The sequence below is a fragment of the Vulpes lagopus genome, chromosome 2, assembly GCF_018345385.1.
Source record: "Vulpes lagopus strain Blue_001 chromosome 2, ASM1834538v1, whole genome shotgun sequence".
Lineage (NCBI taxonomy): Eukaryota > Metazoa > Chordata > Mammalia > Carnivora > Canidae > Vulpes > Vulpes lagopus.
The window spans coordinates 154703821-154728941 of record NC_054825.1 but is presented as its reverse complement, the minus strand read 5'-3'; the positions used below and the strand labels follow the sequence as shown (position 1 = coordinate 154728941).

The 25121-nt window shown below is 51.7% G+C and overlaps 2 protein-coding genes across 7 annotated transcripts in view; both read right to left on the bottom strand.

Moving 5' to 3' along the window:
• LOC121485293 (F-box/WD repeat-containing protein 12-like) overlaps window positions 1-15618 on the bottom strand; it is a 31021-nt gene extending 15403 nt beyond the window's left edge. The window contains exons 1-5 of one of the 2 annotated variants that reach the window (XM_041745468.1): window positions 15432-15618; window positions 13556-13593; window positions 6556-6719; window positions 6024-6142; window positions 2386-2595 (exon numbers count right to left, since the gene is read on the bottom strand). In XM_041745468.1, the coding sequence (XP_041601402.1) occupies window positions 2386-2595; window positions 6024-6142; window positions 6556-6719; window positions 13556-13593; window positions 15432-15521 (621 nt within the window). In that variant the 5' untranslated portion in view covers window positions 15522-15618. Of the gene's footprint in view, window positions 1-2385; window positions 2596-6023; window positions 6143-6555; window positions 6720-13370; window positions 13594-15431 lie in introns of both variants that reach the window. The other variant, XM_041745469.1, reaches the window with a different exon arrangement.
• Window positions 15619-17059: 1441 nt separating this feature from the next.
• Window positions 17060-23256, bottom strand: CDK20 (cyclin dependent kinase 20). 5 transcript variants are annotated; one of them, XM_041746490.1, is made up of 8 exons: window positions 22945-23256; window positions 22487-22600; window positions 20415-20603; window positions 20075-20196; window positions 19824-19886; window positions 19050-19190; window positions 18663-18818; window positions 17060-17602 (listed from the first exon to the last, which is right to left on the bottom strand). In XM_041746490.1, exons 1-8 carry the CDS (start codon window positions 23017-23019, stop codon window positions 17443-17445), a joined length of 1020 nt encoding a protein of 339 aa, XP_041602424.1. In that variant the 5' UTR covers window positions 23020-23256; the 3' UTR covers window positions 17060-17442. The 5 variants fall into 5 exon arrangements, with proteins under 5 accessions (XP_041602424.1, XP_041602426.1, XP_041602425.1 ...); XM_041746492.1 differs by having other exon boundaries at window positions 18663-18776; XM_041746491.1 differs by having other exon boundaries at window positions 18663-18776; window positions 19067-19190.
• Window positions 23257-25121: the final 1865 nt, after the last annotated feature.

Here is a 25121-nt window from a genome sequence, read left to right as displayed (position 1 = left end):
CATGTGCACATTTATTTTTAGTCCACTTGGAGCTTGTAGGCCTTCTTGATTTCCATGGATTAATGTCCTTAATCTATTTTGGAGAAATATCTGCCACTGTCTCTTCAAATGTTCTTTTGACCTACTCACTCCCTCACCTGCTCCTGATACCAAGTACTAGAATTTTCCATGGATCCTCTATGGCCTTGCTACTCAAAATGTCGGCTGCAGACTGGCAATACCAATACTACCAAGATGCTCATTAAAAAGTCAGAATTCAGGGGGTGCCTGGGTAGCTTAGTGGGTTAAGCGTCCAACTCTAGATTTCAGCTCAGGTCATGATCTCAGGGTCATGAGATCGAGCCTTGTACTGGGCTCTGCACTCAGTGGGGAGTCTGCTTGAGATTCTCTCTCCCTCTCCCCACTCCCTGCTCTCTCCCGTGCAATTGCCTGCTCGCTCGCTCGCTCACAAACAGACACACACAGGTCAGAATCCAGGCATCCCCAGAGATCCAACGAACTGGAATCTGCATTTAAACATCCCCAGTGGTTCACATGTCATTACTGAGAAGCACTAAAAGCCTGAGAAGCATTGGTCTATATCTCCTACCTTCTCCTTCCATTTACTTCATTCAGTATCTCTATTTCATTCCAGGTAACCTCTGTCTTAACTTTCTCATTGATGCAGAAAATACCATACAGAAAAGTGCAAGAAACACAAACACGACACTCAATGCATCATTATAAAGCCAATACTCACGTCGCCACCAAAGTTAAGAGATGGGATGTTGCCAGAGGACCACAAGCTCCCCTCTGCCCCATCTCAGTGTGCTTCCACTATCCATCCTACTATGAAACCCACCCACCGAGTCGCTTTTGTACTCAAGTGTTTCTATTCTGGAATTTCTACTTGGTTCTTTTCTACTAAAGCTGTTACGTCACTTTTCACAGCTTTGATCTCTGCTGAAATCCACCTCCCTAAACACAGCAACCAGAGGGGTCTCAGCGTGTAATGACTGCAGTACCTGAATTCCTGTGGCTCTCCTGACCTCATCTGTGATTTACCCTGCCACTTTAGCTGCTATCACATCTCTCACATGCCGACTTAGCTCTAAGTGTTGGGAGTGCTGAACACTGCATTTCAGATCAGAAATAACATGCAGACTCAGGTACATTATCCTTCCCCAGGAAGGAGTCACTGCTCCAGGTGGCTGGGGTGCTGGGCTGGGCTGTACCCCAATGTCCCACCCAGTGCTGGGCTGTACCCCAATGTCCCACCCAGTGTAAGGGGAGGCACAGGGCTTTGCCCTCAGGGGCCCAGCACTCCAACTAATCCCCTTGGTGGTCAAAGGTCTGCAAGCCTCTCAGCTGCCCTGGGGTAAGTGTCTCCAGGGCAAAGTAGCCCATGTTGGGCTCCCCTCTGACTTCTGCTAAATCTCCTGAATCTTGGGCTAGACACTTGTTCTTTCTAGTTCTCTGATGTTATCCAGGAGATGGATGCATTCTAACTTTTCTAACTGTCCTTCGCAGACCAATAACTGGGACTCACATGGCCTACCACTCCCAGAGAGAACCACAGTGGCCTCTTCATCTATGCAACAGATTCTCAAACTGATCTGGGGATGCCACTTACACTTACTCTAAAGTCTTCTCCAACAACTGCAGTGTGCCTTACGTGAAATCCGTTTCATCAGATGTTACGTGTTTGCCAAGCTCAGTTCCTTTGCCGGTTCTGTGTGCACATGAAGCTGTTCCTGCACATCTGCCCCTTTTGATATCGGCGATGCCACCATGCCCACCCCTTCCAAGGCCTCCTACCCCATAGGTGGGGACACTGCCTCCAGCTGAGAGCCACTTCCTGCACCTGCCACCTCAATATTCACATCTCTCCAAAGCCTCCCCGTGCCCAAGAGTCACTTCTAAATGGACATTCTGGTAATAGGCTTTTGGAATCCTGGGAAACACTCAGGTTTTGTCAAATGTGCCTCAGTTTCTCCTGAGTTGGGCCTTAGCTGGAATGTGAAACAGGGGGAGGGGGGTAAGCATGTAGAGGAGAGAAGGAACTGAACCGCAGGGAGAAGATAGGCTGCAAGGAGGTCAGGGGACAGGTAAGCCAGGGCATGTGAGCAAGATCCATGGGCATCTCACTGACAGCTGGGGGAGAAGTGGAGACAGGGGCTAGGGGGGCAGCCTCTGTGGGCAGCTGAACTAGAGGGGGGTGGGGGTCTCCACCCTCTGCAGCTGGACAGGAGGAGATGGGGAACCAAGGAGCAGAATGATCACTCGATCTGCCACATGGAGCACGGGCTATCACAGTGGTCTGGGCCCCAGAGCGTCCTGGGAGACACTGGGAGACTCTTGGGAGTCAGCAGGACCTGCACAGGATCCCAAAAGCCACTCACTCACCAGCAGAAAGGGGGTCTCCGGGTGGTCACAGGCCTGCAACGCGGACGAGGATGTAGGCAGAGAGAAGGAGGCCCACTCCCTCCCGTTCTCTGCTTTCCACGTCTTGATCAGGCCCCGCTTGTCCACGGTGACAACCAGCTGCAGCTGAGGGTAGGCCGCCAAGTTCACCAGAGCAGCAGGCTGCAGGGGGCTTGACCAGACCTCTGTGCCCTGGGCAAAACAGAAGGAAAACAAGGACTTCTGTGGGGGCCACAGGGGCTGCACAGGCAGAAGCAGCACCATCCCCTCCCCTCCCAGGCCCCAGTGTGGTAGGTCCATGGCAGGCCATAGAGGTGGTGCTTCGGGGCAGAGCTGTGACTGAACTGGGAGTGTGAGTGGCACCACCAGGACTGGGGGGCGGGGGGCCCAGCATGCACACAGCAGTTACCCCGGCCCCACTGAGGAAGGTTGGGCAGGGGGCTGGGGCTATCCCGGCTGCATCCAGAGAACCTCCAAGCAGAGCAGGGCAGCCCCGGCTCACAGATTAGCTGACTCAGGCATTCGGGTGTGAATGGTTCACATAGCGGGTCCGCACCGCCCTGCTCAAAAGACGCCCCCTCCTGTGGTTCATCCCGGCCAAGGTCTGAGCTGGGTAACTCCTCGGGCTTTCTCAGGACCGTAAAAACTGGAAGGGGTGGGAGAGCCAGTGTGTGTGGGCCCTGGGCAGCAGAGAACCACCCCTAAGTACCCTTCCCAATCTCCTCCGCTGCCACTAGGGCCTCCTTTCCCATCCTGGGTCGTCATAACCCTTCTTCTATCACGTCTTCATTTCCCATCATCTGTGTCTGTTCCCAACTGAGATACCTCAGGACTCCTCTATGAGTCTCCTCCTTATTTGATTTCTGTTGCTTGAGCAGCCAGGTGAGCATCACTGGAAGGAGCTCGGCATCGGTGACACCGGGGGACAGCCGGGAGTCTCAGGGAGCACGGCACATTCACCAGTGCTCGTAAAGAAGGTGTGAGACTCCCTTTTGGTTTCACAGTGGAAGCAGGTCAGGGGTCAGCACACAGACATGCGTTGACCAGCGACTGCCCTGCAACATGCCTGCAGGAAGGACCCTGATGCCAGAAATAAACTCAAACCCTAGGACTCTCCAGGGATGGTGGGTAAGGCAAGGCATAGAAAGAGCAGAAACCAATACAACCAGTCAGAAGCATGGTCTTAAATACTGTGAGAATGTGGAAACTGAGAACGTTTTTGAAAAGGAGTATTTATTGGAGCGCCTGGATGGTGCAGTCAGTTGAGCTTCCGGCTCTTGATTTCGACTCAGGCCATGATCTCAGGGTCATGGGATTAAGCCCTGTGTCCAGCTTCACACTCAGCAAGGATCTGCCTGAGATTCCCTCTCCCTCTAACCCTCCTGGTCACTCGCATGCACACTCTAAAATTAATAAGTAAATCTTTTTTTAAAAAGGATTTATTTATTAACCTTTATTAACCTCAGGAAAAGTCAAATGTCAGTTTGCCTCATGACTCAGTGTGATAAGCACTTACACAATTATAATACTACCAACAACAGAGAATTATTTGGGGACAGGAAGACTGCTCTGTGTGGAGAAGGGAGGAGGAGGGGGGTTTTCTTCTACAGATCTGCTGGTGAAGAGTATGTGCAGACGGCTCTGGACTCTGAAAAGAAGCCCTTGCTGGAAAAACAAACCACGCTGAAGTAATGTTCAGCAAACTACAGCTATCAGCCAAACCCAGCCCACTGCCCATATCTGTATTTTCATTTAAATAAATCCAAAGAAAAAATAAAAATAAAAATAAATAATAAATAAATCCAAAGACTATCTCACAAGCCATGAAAATGTGTGCACATCACGTGTCAGCGAGCATCACCGGCTCTGTTGGGACACGGCTTTTGGCTCCTGCACAGCGCCAGCAGAGCCGAGTAGGTGCAGCAGGACCATGGGGCCCTTGACGGAAAACATCCACTGAGCCTGTACCCAAGTGCTCTCCTGGTCCAAGTTGTGACCTGGTCATCTGGGAAACTCCTGGCCACCCAGCCACCAGGCCGTCCCCTGCCAAACCCACACCTTGAGCCTGCATGGACAGCAGTCCACAGCCGAGGCCAGTCCTTCAGAGAGGCTGCGGGGAGGTCGGTAGCCTCCCTCACCAGCAACTACAGGGCCTTCCCGTGAAATGACCCTCCAATACTGCCTGGTAGGAGGAAAGACCAAGCACAAGAGGAGGAAACCATCAACAACAACCGAAAACTTGACCATGGAGCAGAGAACAATGACGCAAACTCTGTACCCTTTAAACGAGAGAACAGAGTGGATATGAATGGGCTCCTGGAGATAAAGACATTTCTGTGAAGTGGGCAGACAACCAACACACCCTCAAGTATGTGCATGGAGGATCAGTCTCTTGGCCTAAGGGCTGGCCCCAGGGAAAGTGAAATCAGACAGGACTTAAAGTGGGGTCTTCCCTGGGTAGGGCTGCTGAGGAGAGCAGGCAGGGGAGTGTGTGCACTCATGAAATATCTTCTGTCCTACTTTTCAAAACCATCAACGCTGCTTTACTTTCATGATTCAAAAGCAAAACAAACGGTAAGTGAGCAGGTGTAAGCACTGTCCCTGAAGTGCTCCCACGTGGCACCCCTCTCCCCATCCCAAGCCCCATCCCAGCCCCAACTCCTGGGCCCCTCACGACCCAGGTGGGAGCCCAGCTAGGACTCTCAAGACTTGTCACCACCTGTGGCCTTTCAGGTGTCCCTGCATCACCAAACGCAGCACATGCCAACTCCCTCCCAGACTCTTAACAGGTCGTCGGGAATGCAGGGATGCAGCTCAGGTCTAAGTCTGTTTGCTGGGAGCCAGGGTGCCCTGTTCAAAGGAGCCAGGGAAATCCAGGCAGCCCCATTGGCTCTCTGTGCACGAACTGGGCACTTCCAGCAGGCCTGGCTCACAAGGACATAAGCAGGCTCCTCACTTAAGTAGCAAGGACCCAGGGGTACCTTCGCTTGTCCACGGCTTTCAAAATCACGAGGTAGTTTTCTAGGAAAAAATCCTTTCTAGGAGGTTGGGTTCTATGTGTGCAGAACCCCTGAATTTACAGGGAACTGCATGGTTCAAGACTCAGAGACACTTCCCTCTCCATCTTAGACTGATCATCTGTAAAATCAGGAGGCTAATAATGCATCCTTTGCTCAGCTGCTGTGAGTACCAAATGAGAAAATGGACTGCAAAGGTTTTGAACTCTAAGTGACAACCAACTGTAAAATACCAACTGAGTTATCAAAATCTCAACACTTAATAGGCACAGGGGGTAACTAAAAGAGGCAACCATTTGGGCAAAACCACCCGATTGGGCACTAGCTCCAAAGTGGACACCACAGGACTGGGAGCAGGTGCTGCCACCTGCCACAAATGTCCACCTCCCTGGGCAGGCAGCACAGAGGCAAGTGCACATCAGGCTCCATCTGCAATCAGACCCGAGTTCCATGTATGATCTGCCTCTTGTAGCTCAGAGTTCTCGTCTATACCATGGGGATCCCACCACCTAGAAGGTGCCCACAGGGGATGAATGAGCTAGCAAAGGGGATGGACCTCACTGAGATCCAGTGCGTTGCACCTTGGTCCTACCCCTGGCTCACCTCCTGCACATCCCAGGCACGCACAGTGCTGTCCGAGGACACGGTACACACCACTGACTTCTCCTGCCCGTCAAACCGGCACTCGTTGGTTGAGATGTAGGCTAGTTCATCTATACCTCCTGGAAGAAAACAGACTGGCCGTGAACACACACAGATATACCTGGGATGTGGATATGCAGACTGGGGAAGGGCAGACAGGACATCCTTCCTTTCTCTCTGGAGAGCACACAGGTGCTCCTTAGGGGCAGTAGTGGACATAGGGCTTCACACCCAGGACTGCCCCTCCCACCAGCCACAATCGGCTCCCTACTCTCTTGCTTTCTGTTTCTTCTACCCTGAAATAAATATAACAATTCCTTTTTCACAAGATTACCTCGAGCACCAAGAGACACAGCAGGAATACAGAACCCAGCAGGGCATGTACTCATCAAGCAGCACCTATCCACTCATTGGCTAAACACCAAATCCCAGGACACTCGACCAGGGCAAGTGAGCAGTAGGAAAGCACACAGGACGACATTCCCCACCATACCATCGTGCCCAGCAATGGCTTTGCAGGTGAAGTCCTTCTCTGGCCGCCCAGATTCCATTCGGAACTCCAGCTCAGATCGGCAGAGATAGTACTCTTTCCATGTTTGTGTGCCCAAGGTCATCTGAGGGGCTTTATATGATGACCAGCGTCTCAGACACAGTTGCCTGGAAAACAGATGCATGATCCCAGGTAGGACAGGGCAGGTGTTAGAAGAAGGTACTAGGATGTTTACAGGTCTAGCTCTGACTCCTGCCTTTACTATCTAGTAGCTTCGACAACTCACTCTGCCTACAGAACCCTCACCTGCCTCCACTGTTAAATGGGGATAATGATGAGATGACACTGAACAAATGTTCGCCACCATCAGGCATCAGCATTTCTTGTGCATCCAGCCAGTTTTCTGATACCTTCATGAAGTAGATCCTGATCCCCTTGTACACAGTGGCTTTAACAACTGACTCAAGGCCAAAGGCAATAAACTTTGGTCACGCAATTGTAATTCAAGAGTATATTTCTTGAAGTCTCCAACTCTTATTGTTGAACTATTTTTCCCTCAGTTCTGTCAGCCCTTCGTGTATTTTGCTACTGTTATTATGTACATATGCATTTATAATTTTTAGATCTTCTTCGTGGATTGACTTATCATCATAAAATAGCCTTGTTTCTAGTAATTCTTTCTTACAGTCTACTTTGTCTGGCATTAGTGTTGCTGTTCCAACTTTCCTTTGCTTACTGTTTGTATGGCATACCTGTTTCCATTCTTTTAACTTATGTAAGTCTTTGAATCTAAAGTATTTCTCTTGTAGACAGTATAAAGTTGGATATTGTTTATCCCTTCTGGCAATCTCTGCCTTTTTTTTTTTTTAAGATTTTATTTATTTATTCATGACAGAGAGAGAGAGAGGCAGAGACACAGACAGAGGGAGAAGCAGACTCCATGCAGGGAACCCGACATGGGACTCGATCCTGGGTCTCCAGGATCACACCCCAGGCTGAAGGCGGCGCTAAACCGCTGAGCTACCGGGGCTGCCAATCTCTGCCTTTTTATTGGAGTGTACACTTAATACATTTCACACAACTAATGATAAAGCATTGATTTATATGTTAACTTACTACTTATATGCATTTCCCCTCTATTTTTCTGTTACTGCCTTCTTTTGCATTAAATACCTTCTAATGTCATTTCTTCTACCATATTTCTTGAGTTCTTAAGGGTTACCTTGGGGATTAACCAAGTTTTAATTAATTATCAGCCTAATTTCAACAGTATCCAAAAATTTTGCTCCTATGTAGCACCATTTCCTGCCCCTCTCCAATTGCATGGCTATATCTACAAATGAAGTTTTATATATTATATGTGCATCAACAGAGATTTACAGTCATTGTTTTATACAATTGTCTTTTAAGTCATAAAGCAGAAAAACAGACTAACAAATAAGAAATACACTTAGATTGCCTTTTATATATGCCTATAGAATTACTTCACCAGTGTTCCTTATTTCTTCATGTAGATTCAACTAACTGCCTAATGTCCTTTCATTTCAATCTGAAAGATTCCCTTCATTTCTTGTAGAGGAAGTATAGACACAAACCATCTCAGCTTTTGCTCATTTTATTTTTTTATTTTTTTTATTTTTTATTTTTTTAGCTTTTACTCATTTTAAAAGGTCATGTTTTCCTTCGTTTTTCTAGATATTCAATTCTAAGTAACAATCTTTTAACATTTCCAGTGTCATCCCACTACCTTCTGGGTTCCATGTTTTTAAATGAGAAATCAACTGTTAATCTCATCGAAGGTTCCTCATGATGAATTGCTTCTCCCTTGCTGCTGTCAAGGTTCTGTGTCTTCAGATATCAAGTTTGATTACAATGTGTCCTTTCACATTGTTTATGATTTTAAAGTAATCTCTACACTCAATGTGAGGCTTGAGCTCAGGACCTCAAGATCAAGAGTTACATGCTCTACCCACTAAACCCTACAATGTGTCCTGGTGTGGAACTCTTTGTGAAACTGATGTGCTGCTTACTGCACTAAGATCCTGGTGATGTGTAACTCTTTGAATTTATCCTACTTGCAGTTCATGGAGCTCTTGCACATGTAAATTAACCTCTTTCATCAAATCTGGGAAGTCTCCAGCCCTTATTTCTTTAAATACTTTATTCCTTCTCCCTTTCCCCTCTCATTCTGGGACTCCTGTTATGCAATGTTAGTGTGCTTGATGGTGCCCCACAGGTCTCTTAGGCACTGGGATTCTTCGTTCTTCATATTCATTGTATTCTTCAGACTGGATAATCTCTATTGACTTATCTTCAAAGTCAGTGATTCTATCTTCTGGGCTCAAATCCTGCCTATGTTTTTGATAGTATAATTTTCTACTCTATAATTCCTAGTTATTTTAAAATTGCCTTCTACTAATATTGTCTATTGGATGAGACATTGTCCTACTTCCCTTTAGTTCTTTGAACATAATAAAAATAGCTGATTTTAAGTCTTCATCTAGTAGTTCCAATGCCTGGGCTTTCTTAGAGACAGCTTCTGTTGTTTGCTTTATTTCCTGTGCACTTTTCTTATTTCTTTGCACAACTCATAACTTCTGTTGAAAACTGAACATTTTAAATAATGTGGAGCTCTGGAAATCTGAACCCCCTAGGTTTGTTGTTTCAGTCGGTTTACTGTTGTTATTTTTTGTTTAGTGGAAAATTCTGAAAAGCCTACATTCTTTGTTATATACGGCCTCTGAAATCTCTGCTTAAATTAGAGCTAATGATTGGATAGGGATTTCCCAAATGCCCAGAACTACTAAGTCTTCTGGTCATCACCAAAGGGCTATGTGCACCAAAGGCATGCATTCAACACTCAGCAAGGCAGTTACACTAGCCTTCACTTCCTATGTGCACAGAATCTCAGGGTTAGCCAAACACACGAGTTTACAGCATTCTTAGGTCTTCTCTGAATTTGTGCACACCCCTGTTACACGTGCCTTGGCTTTCAGATTCCTAGGACAGTATCAGGGCTTTTCAAAGCCCACGCCCCAAGACATCACCTTCTCAGCTTTCCCTTTTAAGCTTTTTGGTTAGCCTACTATTTTCTCAACTGCTGTCCATCAGCTCTGACAGCCACAAAGGTAATCAACTGTCTGTTATTGTTCTGACAAAAGTCCCAAAGTAAAGGCTTTCCACAATGAATGAACTCCAAGTCAGACCAAATAAAAACAGTTTGCTCATGAAGTCTTCCAAGAAATACCAGACAGGTTAAATAATGACAATTTTCTGGGAATGAAAATCCAATCTCATTTCTTCCCCCTCTAGTGACTGCCAGGATTCTGGTTTCACTGTGTGAGCTGTTGATATATTCAAGGCTAACACAGAACTGGAAGGGTTCAAGAAAACTTGCTGTTCTAAGCTTCCAATTTTCTTTTCTTGAACACTTCCTAGACTACTACAAGTTTCTCGCTCATTTCCAGTTCTGAAAAAGTTGATTTTGACAATTTGTGTCAGTTTTCTCACTGCTTTTATAAAAGGAGAAATTTTCAAATCCACAATTTTCCAAGAGCCTGCATTCTGAGCTTCCATGTGACTACTGTCAATTCTATGATAGCACCTCTCTCATCAGGTTTTTAAGAATAAAAATGGTACCCACACTGTAGAAAACTACAGAATCTCCATCAACTCTGTGGTCACCAAAGTGAGTGAGACATGGCTCTTGCCATAGGGCACTCTGAGCCAGGAGTTAGGAGGATAAGCAAAACAAAAGTTCATGGGAGAAGCATGACATTTCAGAAGGGGCAACGTGTGATATGGGAAATGAGCAGAGAGAGTGGACTTCTGGCTGGGAGAGGGCTTGGGGGGGGGGAGGCTTCATGGGCAGAGGCTTCCAGCATGATAGTCCCCAGAGCTAATGTGGCATCGTGTGGCTCTAGCCAAGCACTCCTATCTCACAGAGAACACAAAAGGGGTTAGGTGGGAAATACATGGCTCATAGCCCATAGCCGGAACAAGTTCAACACACAGTCATCATAGCTTCTCCACTCACTGAGCACCTCCTGCCTGACCCTGTGCTAGCACTAGGGACCTTCTAACACACTAAGAAGAATCCAGTGCCCATGCTGGATGAAGGTTTTACTGTGCTTGCTGGAACTCCAGTAGTAGAGTAGTATAGTATACTGGCAGCCTCTGGGCACAACTGACGGACGCCCCTGGATTATTTAGTTTGGGTTGCAGAGGATTAGCCCACATGGACTAGCAGCCACACTTAAAAAATCCTAAGTTTTCACATAAAAATCAGGAAAAGGCAGGTGGCTTGGCTATACTGAACCTAAATTCCCACCTGATAAAATTTGTCTGGAGCTGCATAAACCTGTCCCCTTTAGATAAAAACAAGCTCTCAACTTCACCATCTCTTTTTATCTTCTCAACGTTGAGACTGTCAATTACCTCATATCACCACTCCTTATGTCATTGATTTTGAGTTGAAACAAAGGAAATTTCTTGTACCTGTATCTCAATCTAAAGAGTGTGAAAACAAAAGCTAAACCAAGAAGATAAAGTGGCTTAAGAAAAAGGGAAGAAGGCACAGTTCTTTGCGGAAGTAAAGTCGATTTCTATGTATTTATGGCTATTATATACACATCAAACCTTAAGTAGGAACCATGACCATTATTTAGAAGAAAAAAAAAAAAAATGATTTGGCAAAAAAAAAAAAAAAGGAAAGACACTTGGTCAAATGGTTGACTCTTGATCTCAGTTCAGGTCTGGATCTCAAGGTCATGACTTCAAGCCCCACATTGGATTTAAAAACAAAACAAAACAAAACAAAACAAAACAAAGGCAGACCATCAAAAAGCCTGAAGTATTAATATGAATAAAATATGTGATATGCCTCTGATTTTCAACATATCAAGTGAAAAAAATACTGATACCAAAACTTTTCAGATAGCAATAACAAAATGATCTGTTGTATACAACAGAAATTATGTATGTACTTTAAACAAAAGCAAGTATTTGTTTTGTGATTTTACTTCTAACCAAAAGCTAATGTTCAGTGTGTTTAAGAAAAAAGCAGAATTTAAAAGGTTATAAGGCATTAAAAAAAAAGGAACTTGCAGCATTCTTAGTTAAAATTATACAGCACACATTAAAAACATATGACCAGTTAACTACACTCATTTGCTGTCTCCATAAGAATTTCTAATGGGTCTAGAGAACTTAGGGGCCTGGTGGACATCATAGACACAGCCTCAGAAATGATACATGAGGGCTGCCTGGGTAGCTCAGTGGTTGAGCATCTGCCTTTGGGTCAGGTCATGATCCTGTGTCCTGGGATCGAGTCCCACATTAGGCTCCCTGCAGAGAGCCTGATTCTCCCTCTCCCTGTGTCTCTGTCTCTCTCAGTGTATCTCATGAATAAATAAAATCTTAAAAAAGAAAAAAAAGAAATGATATATGCACATGACCACAAAAGACAATGTTCCTGAAATGCTGTTGTCCCAGCTCCAGAAACATAAACCCAGTGTTTTTATAAAAACACAGTTCAAGGACACAATGCTGAGGAATGACTTCATGCTAAAAATTTTAGCACCAAACGGTATGAAATAGTAATAAACTGAAACCCATTTGTGACCTGGCTCACAGAAGCCAAACCATCTACCTGAGACACCAGAAACACAACATAGTAACAGGACATATGGGTGGAGGGTAGGTGGTGAGCTGCTGAAAGTATGTTTTGAACTTACTCCTGCCAAAAAGAAATTCCTCTCCTAGCTTAGCAGCAAAGATGAGAACAAACCCCAGGGTTGGGGCTGGCATCTTATTTCAATGTGTGAATACTGCTCCACTAGGTCTTCCACGAATGCCCACACCAATCAATGAGTCAATTCATTTATTTCCTATGACACAAAATCATTAAGAATCATATTTGAAGAGACATAATCTTGTCCACTCCATAGAGAAATTAATTTCCAAAACTGAATGTTCTATCTAGAGTACATTCTCCAAACTGTAGTGATGAAGACTGAAGCCCAACAAAAGTTCTCAAAACTAAAGGAATTAGTATAATTTTTCTAGCTAACATTCATTAGCAATAACAAGTGAATGAAAAGCAACAGACGCTGTAAGACACAACACTAAATGTGGCAAGAATTCCCAAATATCTCAATGCACAGTTATTCTGAAAACAAAACCCATCAAGCAAGGATTCCCTCCATGTAGGCCCCTTCATGTAGGAACAGCTATAGTGGCTAAAACGAAATACAGTTCCCAGTTAACAATCAAGACTACAGTCTGTCTTATATTTAGCAACAGATAAACAATCTGACAATCTGACACTCCTTTCTTGGGACAAAGGCAGTCATGTGCCAAAGGAAAAATGAGTAAGAAAATGTAATAAATTAATGATTAAAATATTTTTTATCTTCAAATTTAATTTTTGATTTTTTAAAAAGATTTGAGAGTGAGTGAGCACGCAAGCAAGAGCACGATTGAGGGGTTGGAGAGGCAGTAGGAGAGGGAACAGCAGACTTCCCACTGAGCAGGGCACCTGACGTGGGGCTGGATCCCACAATCATAACCTGAGCCAAAGGCAGACACTTCACTGACTAAGCCACCCAAGTGCCCCTTGTTTTATTTTATTCTAATATCGTTTGTGCTTATACAGCTATGTTGTTACACCAAAGATGAGTTCAAATAAAAGCAGTGTATAGACTTGCCTTCTGTCAGCCAACTGTGTTCATTTGCTATATATTTCTGCCCGAGTCTGGTACTCCCGCTGTATGTCAATCTCCCATGTGATTTAAGAAAACTCTTACATTTCCACATACCATTTAAAAAAGAGTATCACAGGCCTCGTGACTGGGGGAGGTGGTTTCCTGCTGCTAGGTGCTTGGATGGTCCTTTCTTGTGTACTCGTCAAAGCCAGAAATGCAGTGCTCAGAACACTTATCCAGGACACCCCTCACCGTTGAGGAACACTCTCCTGACCATGTTTGGCTTTTCCTTCACTCACCTCCACAGTTCTTTGGTCCTTGAAACCTCATTCCAGACCTAGAACAAGAGGGCAGAGAAGAGAATGGTCAGGCTTGCTTGGCGCCTCGCTTGCTAGGCACTGAAGGGTGGAGAGCTAAACCAGACTCACTGTCTGCAGGCAAGAAAATTCGGAATCAAACATATTTGCACGATCCAATAAAAACAACCAAATGAATGGAAAAGGAGAAAATGACCAGTTCGGTGGAACCAAGGGGCTCAGAAGTGACTACCGATAAAGTCCCCAGAGGCTGAAGCATTCCGGGACCGACCACTCGGGCAAAGATGTGAAGGAGAGAGTGTTCTGCCATAATTGGAGTGCTGGGTTCTGGGGAAAGGAGCGGAGATCTGCTTAGACCCAAATCCCCAAGTCCTAAAACCTGGGAAGCCACTTGGGAATCAGGGATGGGGGGGGGGGGGGGGGGCAGAGTTAAGCTGTTGGAGGAAGATCGCCCGCAGCTGTTAGAAGTTAGAGCTGGAAGCCAGGGCAGAGCAACAGGCCCCAGAGAGGCTGCTGCAGGGAGGAGGTGAAGGCTCGGGCCTTCAGGGGTAGAATCGCGCATGGCCTGGGGGGCGATGGGGCGCTGTCAGCCCTGCTCCGTTAACTGCCCCCCCCCAGCCTGCACTGCGGAGAGGCTCCGGTCGGTCCGGGGGGGGGGGGGGGGGGAGGGGGGGACCGCAGCCCCGTCCTGGTGCTCCCTGGCCTCTCCAGCCTGGATTCTGAAGCTTCGATGGGAACCACTGCGCGGTTGTCCGCGGTCCCGCCCCACGGAAGGCCTCATCCCCGAAACACGGTGAAAGGAAGCCCCCTCCCCTGAGCCCAGGCCCCACTTCCACTTCACTTCCACAGCCCTTGCTCACTGGCTGGGTCAAAGGTCCTCGGTATCTTTAGCAGGAATGTGAAATGTCTATTTTGCAAAAATCAAGCCAAGTCAGGCAAGAAGTTCAACACGTTTCCTTCTCTAGCTCCCGGTTCGAAACCCAACTGAGACCTCTTCCCCAGCTAGGGAGCACTCCCCGCGGAGCTCGCCGCTCCCGCCCCCCGCCGCCCCAGGCAGCCCGCAGCGGTGCGAGCAGCCAGATCCAACCCCAGCCGGTGGGGACCCTCGGGAACACGCAGGGCCCTCCCTAGTGAAGGGGATGGAAACCCGGCGTTTCACGTGACACACTCTAAACGGGTCAGAGAACTCAAGTAAAAACCTGCGTAGGGACCTTTCCGTAAAGGCCGTGAAAACGTGTGAGCTCCTGAGGGCAAGCCCAGGACGCCGGCGGGGCGGGGCGGGGGGCTCTGGGGCACCGCACCTGTCACCGCGGAGCCCACCGCAGGGGCGCACGCCGCAAACGGACCCCGGCTGTGCCGCGGCTTCCCACGGGGGGGGGCGCTCCCGGCCCAGCCCCCCCCGCGGGGGTCAGAGCCCTCCGTCGGCCAGCAGTCCGCCAGCAGTCCTCCGGGCAGCGCTGGGCCCCAGCCGCGACCCCCGCTCCCCGCACGTGCGCAGAGCCCCGGGGACACCTCCGCAGGCCGCCGACCGAACCTCACGCGCTCGTTAGCCCGCCGGGGCCCGACCCCGCTGTGGCGTCCTGACTGGACCCTGCGGACACTGCCGGGGTCGCTCGCGGGCCCCGCGGCGGAGACTCCAGGACGTTCCAGGAGGAGGAGCAGCAGCAGGGGACGCGTTCCCCCAGCTGGTCCCCGCGCCCAAGCCCGAGGCCGAGGCCGGGCGCTCGCTGTCCGCGAACCGGGCAAGGAGGGACTGCCATCGCCGCCTCCCGGGGGGAAACTGAGGCCCGAGGAAGGGCCGGCCGTGAACACGCAGGGACTGTAAAGCACTGCCTCCGCGCGGGACACAGCGCGCTACCTTGTCCACCTGGGCAGCGCGGAGCAGGTCCCGGGCCTCCAAAAAGGAGAAAACGTGCAGCAGCTCGTGGAGCCCAAGCTGCGGCTCCATCTTCCCGGCCGCCCAGCCTTTCCCGCCACGCCCTCTACGCGCTGCCGCTCCACCCGGCCAAGCCCCGCCCACCCGACGGAACCGCCGCTCCACTCGGCCAAGCCCCGCCCACTCCGCCGCGCTTCCGCCACTCACCCAAACCCCGCCCACCCCACCGCACTTCCGTCCCCCCACCCTGAGCACCGCCCATCCCGCCGTGCCTCCGCCACTCAGGCAAGTCCCGCCCATCCCGCTGCACTTCCGCTCCGCTCGTCCAAACCCCGCCCACCCCACCGCACTTCCGTCCCCCCAGCCTGAGCACCGCCCATCCCGCCGTGCCTCCGCCACTCAGGCAAGTCCCGCCCATCCTACCGCACGTCCGCCCGGCCGACCAAACCCCGCCCCGCCCCGCCCCCGGCCGGCGGACTGCTTCTCCGCCTCCCGCAAGACTCCTGCTCCTGCGGGCCGGTCCACTTCCAGGCAGCTCTCGGCCCTAGGCAGTGGTCGGTCCGCCCGCTTCTCCCCTATCGTCACTTGCGCCTGGCCGCCAACCTCGGCCCTCGCCCTGCCCCGGGCCGGTGACTTGGCTCTCTCACCAGGTTTGGTCCTGCCCCCGCCCCTCCGCATCAACCTCGCCCCGCATCTAACCTCAGGCCCGCTGTCACCTGCCATCCACCCTACCGGAGACCCCGATCTTCCTTCCCTGAGCCTGGCACCGCAGCCTTCACACTCCCAACTCCTGGTACTGCAGTGGTCGAGGTGGGGGGGGGGGGGGACAGGCTGGAATCCACAGAGCGGACGGAAGCTGCGGCTGGAGACCCGGGCTCGCAACCCCCGAAGGTTGCAGCGGAGGCCGCCGGGTCGTGCCTTTACCCATGGGCTTGGATGGCCAGTCACCCGCCCTCAGTCCTCAGCCACCCACGTGAAAAACCAAAAAGAGGTTTAGGAATAAGATGGCTACGTTGCCCTGCTGTTGTCAGCTCTTCTTGACCCAAGGCGGCACCGTCCCAATCTCCCGATCGTTGGTTGAGCCCTATAGGAAGCCTGAAGTCTAATGGAGTCTTTCCCTCCTTTTTCTCTTCTGTGCCCTCTCCTAACCCTTCTATTTCCGTAAATATTGTAGAAACAGCTGATCTGATCTTATAAGACAACAAACAGGGCTGACTGGGCTTGTATTTGGAGTTACTGAATTAACACAGGAGCTGCTTAGATAGAGAGCTTAGACACAGAGCAAGAAAGCTCTGTATCTAAGCAGGTGGCACCTCTGGTCCTGGTTCACCCTCATCCTCAGGGTAGAGATGTTTGTAAACCGGCTCAAACCTGATCAGTCCCCCAACCTGAACCATCCCTGGGCTTGACTTCTGTCCCCTCGCCTCCAAACTGGAGCACGTGCCACTGCATGAAGCCCCCAGGACCAGAATAGCCCTGAGCGGGGCCACTTTCCAGGTGACCAAGGAGAATAACAGCCAGGATTCCAGGCCACTGTGGCCACATCCCACAACAGGAACAGAAGAAGGGCAGACACTAGGCAAAACTGCCCGGACTTTTCATAACAAATCTCAAAACTGAACTAGCTTTTAATGCCTCTGAAAACAGAAACAAAACAAACCTGCCCTCCCACTCATTTCAGTATGAGGACATCTTACAGGCTGTGTTCCTCTGATGGCTCCAGCAGGACAGGCCCTGACCCCGGAGGCAGGGCCTGGGGAACCAGTACTGTGGCAGGTACAGTCTCTGTCCAATGGCTGAGTCCGTAGCACCCACAGGGGAGGCCGATGGTGCAGGCTATGGGTCTGCTCTGCTGAAGCCGGACCGGACATGGAGCAGACCTAGCGTGGCTGGGTGGAGGCCATGGGAGGTTGAGTCAAGCTAGGTAGACTGAGAAACCTGGGGGGCCCGGAGTCTCAGCCCTCTGGAATGAAGGGCCGAATCAGCTCCGGGTTCAACAGCGACTCTTCGAGAGGCCGGTCCACACGGAAGTCATGGACGTGGGGCGGCCCTGAGTGGGCTTTGGGGGCAGGTCCCCCTGGGCGCTGGGGAATCGGCAGTTCCGAGGGGTGGGCAGGCAGGGGAGCTGTGAAGAAGTACTGGTGCAGGAGGGCCTGGCAGCAGCAAGCAAGAGACAGCAGAAGGCAATCAGTCACCTCCCCGTCCCAGCCCTGGCTCACTTCCCTCTGAGGGGTGAGCTGAGCCTCCAGCAGATGCTTGTTCCCACATGTGCACGTCTGGTCAGCTGGCCCACAGCCCTCTAGTGCTCAGCATCTGAGCATGTTCCAGAGGCTGGCAAACAAAGAGCTGCCCTCAAGTCTTCCGCGGGTCCCAGGTACGGGTGACCAACAAGATGAAGAGGAAAGAGACAGGGTGTGTCACGTGACTAGTGCTGCGGCAGCAGGGGACAGCTGAGGGTGTGGGACACCAGGAAGGCTGCCAGCCTGCAGAGCTGTGCTCAAGGCCCAAGGACACGGAGGGCCTGAAGCCCAGGGGAATGAATGAGCATGGGGCAGGAGGTGGCAGGGCCACAGAAGTGTGTGACCCCTGCGGACCCCTAGAACCTGGGCCTCTGCTGAGAGGGTGCCCCCAGGAGAACCGCACAGGGGGTATGTGCAGCCCGCCAGGCAGAGGGCACCCTGAACGGGCAGCAGGCCATGCGGGGTGGAGGGGGTGCTGGGCTCACTGAAGGAAGCACTTAAGACGGCCTCCAGCCACATTAGAGGGACTGATGACGACAGAACATACCCTGGCTATGTGGGTGCTGAGGGCGGGGTGGGAACATGGGTACACCGGAGAGCGAGGCCCCCTGCACTACTGGCTGTCAGCCCATGATCTTCCCCTCCTTCCCTGCCACACAACCTACCCTTCCAGGTCCCCTGCCAGACCTCTGCTCATCATTTCTCTTTGAAAAACACCTCTGGTGCTTACATCTCGGCTCCCCAAAGTCAAGCCCAATCCTCCGCCCAAGGCCTCAAGATGACACAGGTGTATACAGAGGTGGAGCAGCAGCAGTTGAAGGGATGAGGAAGCCAGTCACTGGTAACCCAATGTGCTCTTCTGCAAGGTGGGCAGTGCCCCTGGCCTGCCCATGACCCCATGGTCCTAAGGGGCCTCCCCCCTTGGCTTCCAGGGCCCCAAGTGAGGAGGCTCGGGGGAAGCAAGTACCAGTACCTGGGAGGCAGAAATGCGCTGGTGTGGGGGGTAGAGAAGGAACCGCCCCAGCAAGTCCAAGGCCTGGGGAGACGCATCGGGCAGCACCTCCTCCAGGGGCACAGGCGCCTGCTCCTTGAAGGATATCTTGTTGTAATCGGGCAGCTCAGTGATCTCCTAGAACCACCATCACCAGCTTATGGCAGCCGCCTGCCCACCCTCACCCAAGATTCCTGAGGTCCCACACCCCCTCCTGGACTCAGGCCCCTGCGCCAACGCCGGTGTGAGAAGTGCGAGTGTGCTGGGGACACAGGGACAGGCCAGGGGTATGTGGGGCCAAGGAGGCATGGGGACGGGCAGTCCTGGCTGTCAGGGGAAGGGAGGACACCTGCCCCCACCCTTCCCCACCAGGAACTCCTGCAAACCGGCCAGACTTGAGGGCTAGGGGTGCCCAAGATCCGAAGCACGCAGCAGAGCTGTTCGATATCATTCTCCCCAGGAAACAGAGGCGACCCGTTCAGCAATTCCCCCAGGATGCAGCCCACAGCCCTGTGGATAAAGACTCAGGAGCTCGGTCACCACACACCAGGACACGGGCCTCCCCACACCAGCTCGGTCACCACACACCCGGACACGAGCCCACCCACGCCAGCTCGGTCACCACACACCCGGACACAGGCCCGCCCACGCCAGCTCAGTCACCACACACCCGGACACGGGCCCGCCCACGCCAGCTCAGTCACCTCACACCATGACACATAGCACCCACATCCCATCCTAGGGCCAAGGAACCACAAAACAGCACAGATGCTTCATGTCTAGAAACAGACTTATAATAAACACACACCACAAGTCTAGAACACAAAACACATCCCTGTCCCGATGAGCTCACTCTCAAGCCTAGAACACACAGCAACACCCTCGACAGTTCTGAGACTCCCCAGAGCCTCAATTTCTGGGACACAGAGCTGCCGCCTCACCTTCTGAGGCACACTTCTCAAAGACCTGCTAAATCTCAAGCTCCGCCCCCGAATAAAGGTCAGGCCTCTGGACAGCTCCCGTCCTGGGATAGCCATCCCTGTCACCTGCGTAGAGGATCCACAGGCCTTGAGCCTCAGACCACCCCCCGACCCCAGCCCAGGAGCTTCCCATCTGATCACACTTGACCCCCACCCAGCTCACCATAGGTCGACACCCTGGTCATACTGGCGGGCGCCATACAGCAGCTCAGGGGCTCGATACCACCTGTAAGGAGGAAGGCAGGCAGTTACAACCAAGCGCTGGCCTGCCAGAGGCTGTCTGGAACAGTCACCCAGCCCCACTACAGCCTGATTAGCAAGGTCTGAACTGAAGGTCCAGAAGCCTCTCATTTCCAGTGAGGAGGCCGGAGCCCATCCATTGCCACATCCTGCCTGGGAATCGGCCCTCCCTACCTGGTGGCCACCTGGTGCGTGTAGAGACGGCTGCCATCTGGGGAAAAGACCCGGGCCAGGCCGAAGTCCGCTATCTTGAGCTGGCCTGAGGCACTGATGAGCAGGTTGGCTGGTTTCAGGTCCTGAGCACACCAACGAAGGCATCAGTTCCTCCAGATCCCCCAGAGGGCCTTGGGGCAGGAGGGCCTGGCAGGCTAAGCACGGGTCAGCCCAGGCCCCGACCCTCTCCACGACCACTTACTCGGCCAACCCACAGGTCCTGTCCCCCCAACCCCCTCCAACCATGTCTTCTTCAAGGGCTGGGCCTGCACGTCCCACCGCAGCAGGCACGGAGACTGACCCGATGCACGATGTTGTTGGCATGACAGAATGCGACACCCTTGAGCAGCATCTGCAGGTAGCTCTTGACCTGCGCCTGGACCAGTGGCCTCTGGGCATGGCGCACCACCTCAGCCAGATCCGACAGCATGAACTCGAAGGCCAGCACAAAGCCCGCGCCGTGAGGGAACACAGCCTTCAGCTGCACCACCTGCAAGCCAGGCATCTTGTCAGCCCCGGACCCACATGGCCTGGACCCTCTCGGGGACCCCCCAGCCCTGACACAGGACACAGCAGGTGAAGTGATGTGAGATATGAGGTCAGAAGGGAGTTCAGGGCTCCCTAGGTGCTCCCCTCTCTGGAGAGAAAGCAGGTCCCCACCCAATGCTGCACTCACTCAGAGGAGGAGGCTGTAGGAAGGGCACCAGGGCAGTGTCCGGTGCTCCCCAGGCCAGGGACTGGAAAATCACCCAGGGTGTCTGTCTCTCTAATACATGCACATGCACAGACACACACACACACGCGCGCGCGCGCGCACGGCACAGGGCTCCTGCGGTTTCCTCTACCTAGGGCCATCCAGGAGCCACATCCCATATACATCCTGAGGGCCCACGGGTGGCAGGGACCAGGTGGCACAGCGGGGAGTAGGTGCCAGGCCTGGCAGGTCCTGAGGGCCAGAAGGAGCTCACAGCACAGGGACACAGACAGCTGACATGTAAGCAAGCAAAGTGCCCTCCCCTCCCCACCCAGTCTATCCTGGTTCTGAGGGCAGAGAGAGAATAGAAGGGGTGGGGTCAGAGCAGAGGCCAGAGAGACAAGCACAAAGCCTGAGGTGGGAACAGGAGGCTGGAGGGACAAGAACACGTAGGGTCCTTTAGGGGAAGGACATCTGCTCTGCTCTGTGCTATGGCCCGGACGGTGCTCATCACAGGGGCCATTCCACAAGTTATGTGGAATGAATGAAGAGAGGGGCTGGGGTTCTCTTTCCATGCAGGGATGGATTCCACCAACACTGACAGTGGGGAGGGCGGCACAGTGAGGAGGCAGCTCTGGTGACCAGGGCTCAACTGTGGGCAGTTTTACGGTAGAACCTGCAGGGCTGCTGATGCAAGCTAGGAGCCCATGTCACAGCCTTCTGACGGACCCTCCACCCCTCCCACATGTGTGGTCTACAAGCCCTGGAACTTTCCTCAATAAAATGCAAATAGCCTTACTGCTGGTTGTCACGCTTTGAAAGTAGCACACAATCATTCCGCAGATTGCACACATACATCCAGATAATAAATTATAAAGAAAGAAAAAAAAAAAACAGAAAAATCCTATCGCCTACAATCCACCTTAGAAGTACTTTCTATCCCACTTCACAACAGATACAGCAGATACGAACACCTATTCAGATCTATATACACATTTTTATACAAAACTAGAAGAACATACTTTTAGATGTGTTTTATAAAAAATTTTACAACATGCTTTTGTCATATATGATACATACATCATGGACATCTCCAGAGGATAACAAACAAGTAGGAGCAGGACAGGGTTGTCACTCCCCAGGAACAAGAAAAAGCCCCAGGAAGAGTAATGAGGCTGGGGGTGTATGAGTCCCTCCCCCGTGCCCACAGTGCCTCCAGCCCCATCACAGCACAACCAGGCCACATGGGCCCTGCCATCGCTGTGCATCTCCCCCAGGAGCCCAAAGGGGGCCCATGCCCAGCACGAGGTAGGGACTATGGGCGGACCCCAGGCTAGAACACCTGGACTCCTCCAGCAGAACCGGGCCAAAGCCTCCACCGACCACTGCGCGTCCACAACAGGTGGATGAGCCTCCTCCCCTGGCCTGAGAATGCGAGATCCTGACATGGGCCTTTCGGAGAGCAGAGAGCTCAGAATGACACCCAACCTAACACAGGTAACCCAGCCTGCAGAACAGAAGCTCAACAGAGGCTGTTATTATCATTACAAATTACCAAATGTTTTATATAAAGAAGTCAGTGACTAAAGAAATGAACGCGGAATGACATTAAGTGGGGGGATGAGGTGGACAAGACAGGGAGGGAGGCAGCGGCGCAGGCGGAGCCCAGCGCCACTCACGTGCTGATTGTCCTCGATCTCCTGAAGCGCCTTGATCTCCCGCAGGGCCTGGTTGGGGATGCCATCCTCCAGCCGCCGCAGGGCCACCTTCTTGAGGGCCACGATCTCCCCGGTCTGTGCGGGACAGAACGGGACACTGCAGTCCATCCCCGGCTGGAGAAGCGGGTGCGCCGACGGGGCGGGTCCCGTCGCCCGGTCCGGGAGGGACGTGAGGTCCAGCCCGGGCCCCAGCTGATGGCAGCGCAGCGCTAACAGCTCCGAGGCTTGGACTCCCCGGGGCCCTCGTGGGTGGCTGGGCGGCCGACCGCGCCCGGGCCGGCACCCACTCAAGGGGCCAAAGTGGTGGGCGCAGAGCCGGAAGCGGGGCGGGAGGAGGGAGCAGCGGAGCAGACGCTCTCGGAAAGCGGGGGCGGGGCGGGGTCTCCGGGCCTGCAGCTGCCGGAAGCGGCCCAGCTCACCTCCACGTGCTTGGCCTTGAAGACGATGCCGTGCGCGCCCTCCCCGATGCGGCCCAGGATGCAGTACTGGTCCATGCCCGCGGCCCGCAGGCCCCGCCCCCCCCGCCACGCGGCTGCCTAGCAACGGGCTGCCTCCCGGCCCCGGCCGGGGAGCAGACAGCAGCTGGGGGCAGCGGCCGCGCCTCGTTGGCGCCTTCGCGGGCCCCCCCCGCCCAGACCAGGCTGCAGCGCACTTCACTCGGGGGCAGCCATCGTGCGCGGAAGGCGCCGGCGCAGGCGCGGAGGAGCAATGGCGCCCGGGGACCCCTCCTCGCACCTCCCAGACGTCACGTGACCAGCGGCGCGGGACACGCAGCGGGGGCGGGGCCGCGCAGCCCGGGGCGGGGCTTCGCGGCCTGTTGTGCGGAGCCGGGCCGCGCGATCGCAATAGGAGGGCATCGTAAGTGGGCGGGGCTGCACCTCTGGGGCGGGGCCTCCTGACGACGGGGCGGAGCCTCCCGGAGAGGCGGGGCCGGCTCTGTACTGCAGGCCAGGCTCTCCACCTGGAGCTGGCCTTGCCAGTTCCGAGGACTCTCTGCAGCCAGTGATGCTGGGAGCCCGGTCCAGGGCCAAGTTGTGAAAGAAGCGTTAGTGGGACCTCCCTTCTGGAAGGATAGTTGGCCACACGTAGAGAGAGACATCTTTTAAAAAGTTCAAACTCTGATCGGTAAGTCCCAGGTCTAAGGCTTCTCATGAGGAAACATTTGGAGGAATTTGCATGAGTGATTCTAAGGAAGTGCATACCATCGAAGGATGTTGACAAAAAACACAAGTTGGTCTTAAACCCCTGAAAAGATGCTCAATCTCACATACAACATAAATGCAACATAATCTCCAATTTTCCACCTAACAAATGACTAAAGATCCTAGCTCCAAGTCTATTAACCAGGCTATGGGAAAACATGAGCTTTTATACATTGCTGGTAGAGGAGTGTGACTTGGAAATGCTGATCAAGTTACAGATGCATATCCCCTTGGACTCAGCAAGTCTACTTGTAGAAATTCCCCCAACAGATACACTGCACACACCTGAGATGACATACGCAAAGTTACTTATTGCAGCCTTGTGTCGAAGGCAAAAAATTGGAAACACCACAGATGTCCATCAGCAGAAGACTGCCTAAATGGTGGTATACCCATCCAATGGAATATATGGCTTTAAAAATTAATGAGGATGCTTTTTTTATGTGCAGTAATAAGACATCTAAGATATATTGTTTAGTTAAAAAGGCAAGATGCAGAACAGAGCATACGGTGTGCCCCTACCTGTGTAAAGAAAAGAAGAAAAGGTCTAAATAATGCCTATTCATCCATTACAAGATATCTGCAAAGATACTCCAGATTTCATGATTGCAATCACCTGGTGGAGGGCCTAGAAGGATTGGGTACAGGGTAGGAGGTAAATATTTTACTGGCCCTTTTGCATTCTCTGATTTTTGAACCATGTCATTTATTATTTTTTCAAAAAGGCAAATATTGAGATGCCTGGGTGGCTCAGCAGTTGAGTATCTGCCTTCAGCCCAGAGCGTGATCCTGGAGTCCCAGGATAGAGTCCCACATCCGGCTCCTTCCATGGAGCCTGCTTCTCTCTCTGACTATGTCTCTGCCTCTCTCTTTGTGTGTGTGTCTCTCATGAATAAATAAATAAAATATTTAAAAACAACAACAACAAAAACCCAAAAAGTAAATATTTTCTGGCTCAGAAGTTCCACTTTTGTTTTAAAAATTGCAGAAGAATGCCTTGATATCCATACCAAGATGTTTACCCTGTTTGATGATAGCAGAGGTCAGAAAATAACCCAAAAATCCCATGTAAGAATGGGTAGATAAGTTATGGGAGTACCTTAGAATGGAAGGCTTTATAGCTATTACAAATGGTGAGGATAAATACAATGTGCCATGGGAAAAGAATGGTCTTCAAAAAATAGTCATTTGAAAAGTTGTATTAGGAAAAAAATGTGTATTGACCCAAACCTCACAACACACACAATAACTGATTCCAGATGGACTGAAAAACTAAGTATGGAAGGTAAGCAATGAAGTTTTAGAAAAAAACCCAATATCTTTATGACTTTGAGTTAGGTAAGATTTTTCTTAAAGAGGTTATGGAAAGTACTAAAAGGGAAATTGAAAGCACA

Bases quoted from the DNA above. Each gene is read 5' to 3' on its own strand.
- CDK20 (XM_041746488.1), bottom strand. From the start codon at position 23,019: ATGGACCAGTACTGCATCCTGGGCCGCATCGGGGAGGGCGCGCACGGC. The intron at 22,601-22,944 runs GTGAGCTGGGCC...TGTCCCGCACAG, and splicing joins TCAAGGCCAAGCACGTGGAG to ACCGGGGAGATCGTGGCCCT. The intron at 19,887-20,074 runs GTAGGGAGGGCC...TCCTCCTTACAG, and splicing joins ACGCACCAGGTGGCCACCAG to GTGGTATCGAGCCCCTGAGC.